Below are 9,895 nucleotides of genomic sequence, written 5' to 3'. Positions count from 1 at the left end.
ATTACCTTACAGAATATTTCATTCTTTGTAAACATAAGGCATCCTCCTTATTGAAACCACGGCTGTTTAAGTAAAACATCCGTCTGACTCTAGGATTCCAAAATATATTTCTATCCATGGTTTTGTGTCCCACCTGTTACTTTTCAGCACATTATCAAGTCTGTTCTATGGGTGGTACCCTCAACAAAACCTGGAGCTCTGGAAGGGGGAACCCTCTCAACAGAACCTGAAGCCCTGGAAGGGGGTACCTCTCAACAAAACCTAGAGTCCAGGAAGGGGGTACCTCTAAATAAAACCTGGAGTCCAGGAATGGGGTACATCTAACTAAAACCTGGAGGCCAGGAAGGGGGTACCCCTAAATAAAACCTGGAAGCCAGGAAGGGGGTACCCCTAAATAAAACCTGGAAGCCAGGAAGGGGGTACCTCTAAATAAAACCTAGAGTTTTGGAAGGGGGTACCTCTAACTAAAACCTGGAGTCCTGGAAGGGGGTACCCCTAAATAAAACCTGGAGGCCAGGAAGGGGGTACCTCTAAATAAAACCTAGAGTTTTGGAAGGGGGTACCTCTAACTAAAACCTGGAGTCCTGGAAGGGGGTACCCCTAAATAAAACCTAGAGTTTTGGAAGGGGGTACCTCTAACTAAAACCTGGAGTCCTGGAAGGGGGTACCCCTAAATAAAACCTGGAGGCCAGGAAGGGGGTACCTCTAAATAAAACCTAGAGTTTTGGAAGGGGGTATCTCTAACTAAAACCTGGAGTCCTGGAAGGGGGTATCTCTAAAATAAACCTGGAGTTTTGGAAGGAATAGGCATTTTATTGAAATAGTCATCATACAAAATCAACAGTTATAGATTTAAAAGAATACATTTACAAGGGACCAGCCCTTGTTGATATACCATGACAGCTGTTGAGAAAACATTTCTGATTGACACATAAACAATATATAACACAAATACTATCTCAGGAAACTTTAAAATACTTAGACATATATATTTCCTCTCTCAGGAAATTTTCAAATGATCATCAATACATTTCTTTTCTCAGGAGACTTTCAAACAATCACACATGCATTTTCTTTTTTAAGAGACTTTCAAACAATCACACATGCATTTCTTATCTCGGGAGACTTTCAAACAATCACACATACATTTCCTTTTTCAGGAGACTTTCAAACAATCACATATACATTATCTTTTTCAAGAGACTTTCAAACAATCACACATGCATTTCTTCTCTCGGGAGACTTTCAAACAATCACACATACATTTCCTTTTTCAGGAGACTTTCAAACAATCACATATACATTTCCTTTTTCAGGAGACTTTCAAACAATCACATATACATTTCCTTTTTCAAGAGACTTTCAAACAATCACATATACATTTCCTTTTTCAAGAGACTTTCAAACAATCACACATGCATTTCTTCTCTCGGGAGACTTTCAAATAATCTCGCATTCATTTCTGATTACTTGTGAGAAAAAAGCTTCAACACATTTTGCCATTATTATTTATCAAATAACTGAAGTAGCCTTTTTTTCTTTAGAAGAAATACATGTACATATATCAGAACAATTTGAGCATATAAATGGAAAATCCTTATAATGTGTAAGATTTCAGAACATAAGCACACCATGTGTGATAGCAACAGGAAGTAGAACTATTAGAAAGATGACAATGTTGCGCAGGAGTCGTGTCCACTCACTGGGGACAGCATACTTAGCCAGTGTATTGGTGACCTTAGAGATCTCATGGCTTATACAAATAAAGATGAAGGAGGTGACAATCACATTCAGCACTGGGTAGCTTGGAATTAAGGCCAGGACTCCGTTAGTATCTGCAGCCAGCCATATATGATACTGAGCTATGAACAACTGCAAACATAACAATAAAATATGTAAGTAATGTAAACTTTGTCAGAGAAAACAGTGATCTGTTCGTTTGATTTTAACTAGCTGATTATTGATTTCTTGTGTGCTGTGTTTATTGTTCTATCAACAGCTATAGGGTTATTGGAAAAGTGTTTTGCCCAAGAACACAACTACGACAACACAAGCCAATCTATGATCTTGGTTTCCTGAGAGACAAAAACCTTCGCCAGGCAGGCACCAAATCCCTAACCTTGGATATTCACCGGAGTTTGAAATGTTAGTTGCTCTATCACAGATTGAAAAATTTCACAGACCAAGTCACAGATAATCACCTTATTCTTCAAATTGAGCACAGACTATGCAATCAATTTTCCATTTATTTAACTTAATTGTCTGTTGATCAGAACACTTACCTCCAGTGAAATTTTTCCAAACCAAGCAAAGAAGGAGCTGTATTTTGTTCTCAGCCAGCCAGGGACATTACGTACAGTTATGTACGAGACAATCTGAGAAAAAAAAAGGGGGTTCATTTATCTGGCTACAAATGCGACATGCCAGAGGGACATGAATGCCTTGAAAGCAACCAAGGAGGATTTTGAAAGTTTTTAATGTTGTTTTTGTATTTAATTCCACTCGATTATAACAAGTCTCTCCAACTTCTTGCATTATGTGTTCAGTCCCAGAGAACAATCTCTTTTAGCAGTGTCAGTGAAAAATCAGTGGGCCTCACAAAGTACTGAATTATTAGTGTAACATTACTTAAAACATTGTATAACAAAGTAAGGTGTGATAAAGTCTACTCACCGGAATGAATACGATGTAGGAATGATAGTCGTTACATTCCCTTTTGTTCTTGCACACAAACGCAAAGGCAGTATAACTCTGAAAAGTGATAAAATAACACAATGTAAGTCACAAGTACGAGTCCTCCCAACAATAGTACTGTTCTTGTGAGGTTAGACACAAGATCGATGTAAGTCACAACTATGAGTCCTCCCAACAATAGTACTGTTCTTGTGAGGTTAGACACAAGATCGATGTAAGTCACAACTACGAGTCCTCCCAACAATAGTACTGTTCTTGTGAGGTTAGACACAAGATCGATGAAACTTGAAGTAATAGGATTTTTTCCTAGATTTCACAGCATTGATTATCACGATATAGGAAACCTTTTAAACTACCCAAGATATCCCGTAAAAGCTATGCAACAGCTTATTTCTAATGGGGTTCACCAATGTATTACCCCATTCTTACTGACCCTAGTTTATTTTTTCCTTAAAGTTCAGCTACATTTTACCTCATTCTTACTTATCCTAGTTCATTTTTCCTAAAAGCTCAGCCACATTTTACCTCATTCTTCAATTGTCATAGTTCATTTTTTCCCTAAAGGCTCATCTATGCTTTACCCTATTCTTACTGATCCTAGTTCACCTTACTCCAATAGTTCATCAATGATTTTACCCCATTCTTACTTACCCCAAGTCCTATGAAGCCAAGTATCATGAGGCAGTAGCTGAAGCCTTTTGATACAAGAGATTCTTCCGTGGTATCATTGATAATTCTAAACTTGATGAGCATCTGGTATGCAAACGCAAACAGCATGCCAAATAGCACACTCTGTAAGGAAAGATCATGAACTTTGTTACAGTTACATTAACATTACTATCACTGAGAGGTTGTTAACAGATATTTTACATTCATGCAAACTTTCTGGGATTTCAATAGATATTCCTCTTGTCTTCACTGATATATATATCTTGTGTGTACCAGCATAACCCTCTTGTTTTACTAACATACCACAATTCTTTTAACTGATACATCCCTTTGAGTTAATGATATATCCCTCATAATTTTACGGACAAATCCCTCTTGTTTTTAATGATATACAACATTTTCTGGACTATAAGTCACAATGGTATATAAGCCGCAGAGACAATCTTTATCATTTTTTACTTTTTGATCCAAATATTATCTGCACCAGAATAAAAGCCGTACTCTTTCTTTCAATATAATAACCATTATGTTGACCAAAATTTGTTGATATAACAGACAACAGAAGGCAATTTATCAAGATTGTTAGTGAAACATTTAATAAAGTTTGCAAATTATGCCCAAATAATCCTTTAATCTAATGATGTATTCTAAAAATTATCCTGATCTTTCAAAATACATATTAAAATACTGAATTTGTTTGGCTTGGGGCCAGGTTTGTTAACAATCTCTCCATTGATGTCTGTACTCTTAGATATTGATGAATACCCTTGCATGCTAACAAAATTCTTATAATCCCATATTATTTCTTCTTGTAATTCAACCACAAAGATATTCATATGGTAAACAAGCATGGCTGTCGTTTTAGTGTTTTTTTTTTTAACTTTTAGCCATACACCTATCAAACCCAGAGTACAATAGGATATTGTAAACTTCCGCCATGCCTCCTTATAACTGCTGTGAAGTAGCCATGAAAGTCATGAAGATATCATTGTGATTTGCATTAATTTAATAGGCATGAGTAATGAAATCCATAAGAAAAAATAAAATCTATGATTAATTAAATCCACATGTAGTTTTCTCTTTATTGCAATATTCAAATCATTAAGTATAGGATTACAAGCCACGCTTCTACATGATCTATTTCAGTCACAAATACGTAGAGGGCAGGTACTCAGTCAAAAAAGAAGTACCATCCCTGCAAAATACAGTACACATTTACAATTTGGAAAATATGGTATCTGAAAATTTCTGTACTTACATATCTGTCCAGTTTCCACCGGAATCTCCATTCGTGTATGGAATCATCGGAGGTAACAAACAGAGCCTTCAGAGGCTGAGTAAGGAACACTTTCTCAAAAAACACCTGCAGTAACAAGATATAGAGAAAAGTCATATCTGATTCCTTTTGACCTTCAATTGAAAAGTCTGAAGATAAATACTTAAAAGAAGATGCTCAACGGTCTTAACAGTCACCCGAGTTACAATACTATCATCCTGTTTTTAACATGTCATAGACTTAATGCTGTTATCAAAGTATGATAACTTGAACTATATTATATGTAATGCAAATAAAATGTAACTTGTGCATATTATCAATATTAACTGCCATACCAAGCTATGACTTCTAACCATGTTTGAATTAAAAGAAATTACACTCAATTTTCCTATATAAACTTTTCCATCTATGAACAGTATTTATTAGTTTCTATCTTATCTGGGTATCGAGACCCCTTTTGGCCCCATCTGTCAGCCCCTTAGGGTCAGTCAAGATCATTAGGACTTATCATTAATCTGTCACCTTTTACTAACAATTCCAATCAAGTTTGAACTATATCCAATAAAAACTAAATCATTCTCAACCATGCAATTCCCTACCTAGATAACCGCGAGGGAAACATGGGACTCAGGGGTCATGAAATAATCTTAGTATAGTATCTTAAAACACTTCTATCCATGAAAAGTATTTGATTCTACCATGCTTGGGTATTGAGAAGAAGATTTTTTAAAAAATTGATCAATATGACCATTTTTGGACCAGTCCCTCAGGCCTTAGGGGTAGGGACCTTATAATTTACAATTTTAGCTCATCTTTGGACAAGGAAAATTTCTGCAAAATTTCACAGAAATCAGTTCAGAGTGTTCTAGAGGAAGTAGAAAATGTTTTAAGTTTTTTAACAACAGACAAAAGGTGATTAAAACATATCAACATGAGATCTTGTGTCAGGTGACCTAAAAATTCTGTTCCTTATTGTCTACAAAAAAAAAAGAATATTAAACCCATGAGTATCTTTATCAGTCTTGATCCCCTTCCACTTTAATAGCAAGTTTGATACCAATAGGCTAAAAATGATGTTGTTTTGTAAACATAAAAAGGGTCACACTAACCAGATAGAGGTCAAAAGACATAAAGGTTGTCACTGTATGAACTTGACCAGATGGTGTACACTTACTTACCTCTGTGGGATAGGGGTTGTTATTGTACAAACTTGACCAGCTGGTGTACACTTACTTATCTCTGTGGGATAGGTGCGGTTATCATACAAACTTGACCAGCTGATGTACACTTACTTACCTCTGTGGGATAGGGGTTGTTATTGTACAAACTTGACCAGCTGGTGTACACTTACTTATCTCTGTGGGATAGTGGCTGTTATTGTACAAACTTGACCAGTTGGTGTACACTTACTTACCTCTGAGGGATAGGAGTTGTTATTGTACAAACTTGACCAGTTGGTGTACACTTACTTATCTCTGAGGGATAGGGGTTGTTACTGTACAAACTTGACCAGTTGGTGTACACTTACTTATCTCTGAGGGATAGTGGTTGTTATTGTACAAACTTGACCAGCTGGTGTACACTTACTTATCTCTGTGGGATAAGGGTTGTTATTGTACAAACTTGACCAGCTGGTGTACACTTACTTATCTCTGTGGGATAGGGGCTGTTATTGTACAAACTTGACCAGCTGATGTACACTTACTTATCTCTGTGGGATAGGGGCTGTTATTGTACAAACTTGACCAGCTGGTGTACACTTACTTATCTCTGTGGGATAGTGGTTGTTATTGTGCAAACTTGACCAGTTGGTGTACACTTACTTATCTCTGAGGGATAGGGGTTGTTACTGTACAAACTTGACCAGCTGATGTACACTTACTTATCTCTGAGGGATAGGGGCTGTTATTGTACAAACTTGACCAGTTGGTGTACACTTACTTATCTCTGAGGGATAGTGGTTGTTATTGTACAAACTTGACCAGCTGGTGTACACTTACTTATCTCTGTGGGATAAGGGTTGTTATTGTACAAACTTGACCAGCTGGTGTACACTTACTTATCTCTGTGGGATAGGGGCTGTTATTGTACAAACTTGACCAGCTGATGTACACTTACTTATCTCTGTGGGATAGGGGCTGTTATTGTACAAACTTGACCAGCTGGTGTACACTTACTTACCTCTGTGGGATAGGTGCTGTTATTATACAAACTTGACCAGCTGGTGTACACTTACTTACCTCTGTGGGATAGTGGTTGTTATTGTACAAACTTGACCAGCTGGTGTACACTTACTTATCTCTGTGGGATAAGGGTTGTTATCAAACTTGACCAGCTGGTGTACACTTACTTATCTCTGTGGGATAGGGGCTGTTATTGTACAAACTTGACCAGCTGATGTACACTTACTTATCTCTGTGGGATAGGGGCTGTTATTGTACAAACTTGACCAGCTGGTGTACACTTACTTATCTCTGTGGGATAGTGGTTGTTATTGTACAAACTTGACCAGTTGGTGTACACTTACTTATCTCTGAGGGATAGGGGTTGTTACTGTACAAACTTGACCAGCTGATGTACACTTACTTATCTCTGAGGGATAGGGGCTGTTATTGTACAAACTTGACCAGCTGATGTACACTTACTTATCTCTGTGGGATAGGGGCTGTTATTGTACAAACTTGACCAGCTGGTGTACACTTACTTATCTCTGAGGGATAGGGGTTGTTACTGTACAAACTTGACCAGCTGATGTACACTTACTTATCTCTGAGGGATAGGGGCTGTTATTGTACAAACTTGACCAGCTGATGTACACTTACTTATCTCTGAGGGATAGGGGCTGTTATTGTACAAACTTGACCAGCTGATGTACACTTACTTATCTCTGTGGGATAGGGGCTGTTATTGTACAAACTTGACCAGCTGGTGTACACTTACTTACCTCTGTGGGATAGGTGCTGTTATTATACAAACTTGACCAGCTGGTGTACACTTACTTATCTCTGAGGGATAGTGGTATTGTACAAACTTGACCAGCTGGTGTACACTTACTTATCTCTGTGGGATAAGGGTTGTTATTGTACAAACTTGACCAGCTGGTGTACACTTACTTATCTCTGTGGGATAGGGGCTGTTATTGTACAAACTTGACCAGCTGATGTACACTTACTTATCTCTGTGGGATAGGGGCTGTTATTGTACAAACTTGACAAGCTGGTGTACACTTACTTACCTCTGTGGGATAGGTGCTGTTATTATACAAACTTGACCAGCTGGTGTACACTTACTTACCTCTGTGGGATAGTGGTTGTTATTGTACAAACTTGACCAGCTGGTGTACACTTACTTACCTCTGTGGGATAGGGGCTGTTATTGTACAAACTTGACCAGCTGGTGTACACTTACTTATCTCTGTGGGATAGGGGTTGTTATTGTACAAACTTTTCCTGTTAGTGTACACTTACCTCTGAGAGATAGAACAGAGTTATAATTGTAGCAAGAATGATGAACTTCAGTATCAGATACAGATAATGAATCTTCTTCTCTGAAATATACAAAGAAATATTAACTTACAACATTGTACATAATATATTATTATATCACATACATTATCTCATAACTAACTGCTATATATGGCAATGTCTTTTAAAATAAACACTTTTTATCTCCCTTTAACATCAGATCTTTCCTTTTCACAGATACCTACCTTCCGCTGATGCAGCGGTGATGTGGGGAAAGATGGCCATGGTGAGGTACACAATGATAAACCAGAATGACACAAGAGGAATGAAATAATAGAACTGGTACGGACGATTCATCACAAAACAAAGGGAGACAACCAGGAAATTAAGTCTGAACAGAACCTGCAAGATAAAAAAAGATCTTATCAGTATTATTCATTAAACTATTGGTATCAAAAGTAACACATAGTGTTCTTTGATCCATGGCTTGTATCAGGCAGAAGTTATCTCACTGCTTCTTCTAAAGCTGATGTCATATAGTATGTACATTTTATCCTTTGCAGAATGACAACCTTAAACATTATGTATTTGCTTGTCATTATGTATTGACTGAAAAACTTCAACCTTATTTTTTCACATAAGTTTGAGATTTATCTTCCTCACACATATATAATAACCAATTATTTCATACAAATACATAACTTGAGAAGGAAATAAAAAACATCAACAATGACAACCAATGGTTATTCTCAAAACACAAAGTCAAAAACATGTTATGAATTTAAACACTTATCAAACCTATCCTATACATTTAAACCTTCAGTTACTAGATTCATATAAACATGTTACGTAAGAACCACTGCATAGAAAATCTCTTAAGCTGAAACATGACGCTCTGACCCTATTGATTTAAACTTTGGGAAAGAATACCTCTATCAACAGCCATCATATAGATTATTTTCTGTAGGGAGTAATTATCATATGTATATTAACTGTATAATCATGTATGGCCCAGTTCAGCTACCTAGCAGGAGAGGAAGCACTTTTTGAGACAATCCCTTCCTATTTCAACCCCCTCCCCCACTTTTCCTTCTAACACCTCACCCTCCCTACACCTCCATTCTTCTAACACCTGTCACCAGTCACACACACCTACTTACTAACACCAGTCACACACACCACGTTCCTACTTACACCAGTAACCAGTCACACACACCTCCTTCCTACTAACACCTGTCACCAGTCACACACACCTCTTTCCTACTAACACCTGTCACCAGTCACACACACCTCCTTCCTACTAACACCAGTCACCAGTCACACACACCTCCTTCCTACTAACACCAGTCACCAGTCACACACACCTCCTTCCTACGAACACCAGTCACCAGTCACACACACCTCCTTCCTACTTACACCAGTCACCAGTCACACACACCTCCTTCCTACGAACACCAGTCACCAGTCACACACACCTCCTTCCTACTTACACCAGTCACCAGTCACACACACCTCCTTCCTACTAACACCAGTCACCAGTCACACACACCTCCTTCCTACTAACACCTGTCACACACACCTCTTTCCTACTAACACCAGTCACCAGTCACACACACCTCCTTCCTACTAACACCTGTCACCAGTCACACACACCTCCTTCCTACTAACACCAGTCACACACACCTCCTTCCTCTTAACACCAGTCACCAGTCACACACACCTCTTTCCTACTAACACTAGTCACACACACCTCCTTCCTACTAACACCAGTCACTAGTCACACACACCTCTT

The 9,895-nt window shown here is 38.0% G+C and overlaps 1 protein-coding gene across 1 annotated transcript in view; it reads right to left on the bottom strand.

Moving 5' to 3' along the window:
- Positions 1 to 246: 246 nt before the first annotated feature.
- Positions 247 to 9,895, bottom strand: part of LOC132558842 (N-acetylneuraminate 9-O-acetyltransferase-like) — a 47,326-nt gene continuing 37,677 nt past the window's right edge. The window contains exons 15-21 of the mRNA XM_060223454.1: positions 8,349 to 8,505; positions 8,107 to 8,186; positions 4,622 to 4,726; positions 3,346 to 3,486; positions 2,674 to 2,751; positions 2,283 to 2,375; positions 247 to 1,872 (exon numbers count right to left, since the gene is read on the bottom strand). Of these exons, the coding sequence (XP_060079437.1) occupies positions 1,615 to 1,872; positions 2,283 to 2,375; positions 2,674 to 2,751; positions 3,346 to 3,486; positions 4,622 to 4,726; positions 8,107 to 8,186; positions 8,349 to 8,505 (912 nt within the window). The 3' untranslated portion in view covers positions 247 to 1,614. The remainder of the gene's footprint in view (positions 1,873 to 2,282; positions 2,376 to 2,673; positions 2,752 to 3,345; positions 3,487 to 4,621; positions 4,727 to 8,106; positions 8,187 to 8,348; positions 8,506 to 9,895) is intronic.

The sequence above is a fragment of the Ylistrum balloti genome, unplaced genomic scaffold, assembly GCF_031769215.1.
Source record: "Ylistrum balloti isolate Yb309-2 unplaced genomic scaffold, AGI_CSIRO_Ybal_v1 Utg370830, whole genome shotgun sequence".
NCBI lineage: Eukaryota > Metazoa > Mollusca > Bivalvia > Pectinida > Pectinidae > Ylistrum > Ylistrum balloti.
This window is presented reverse-complemented; position numbering and strand designations above follow the sequence as displayed.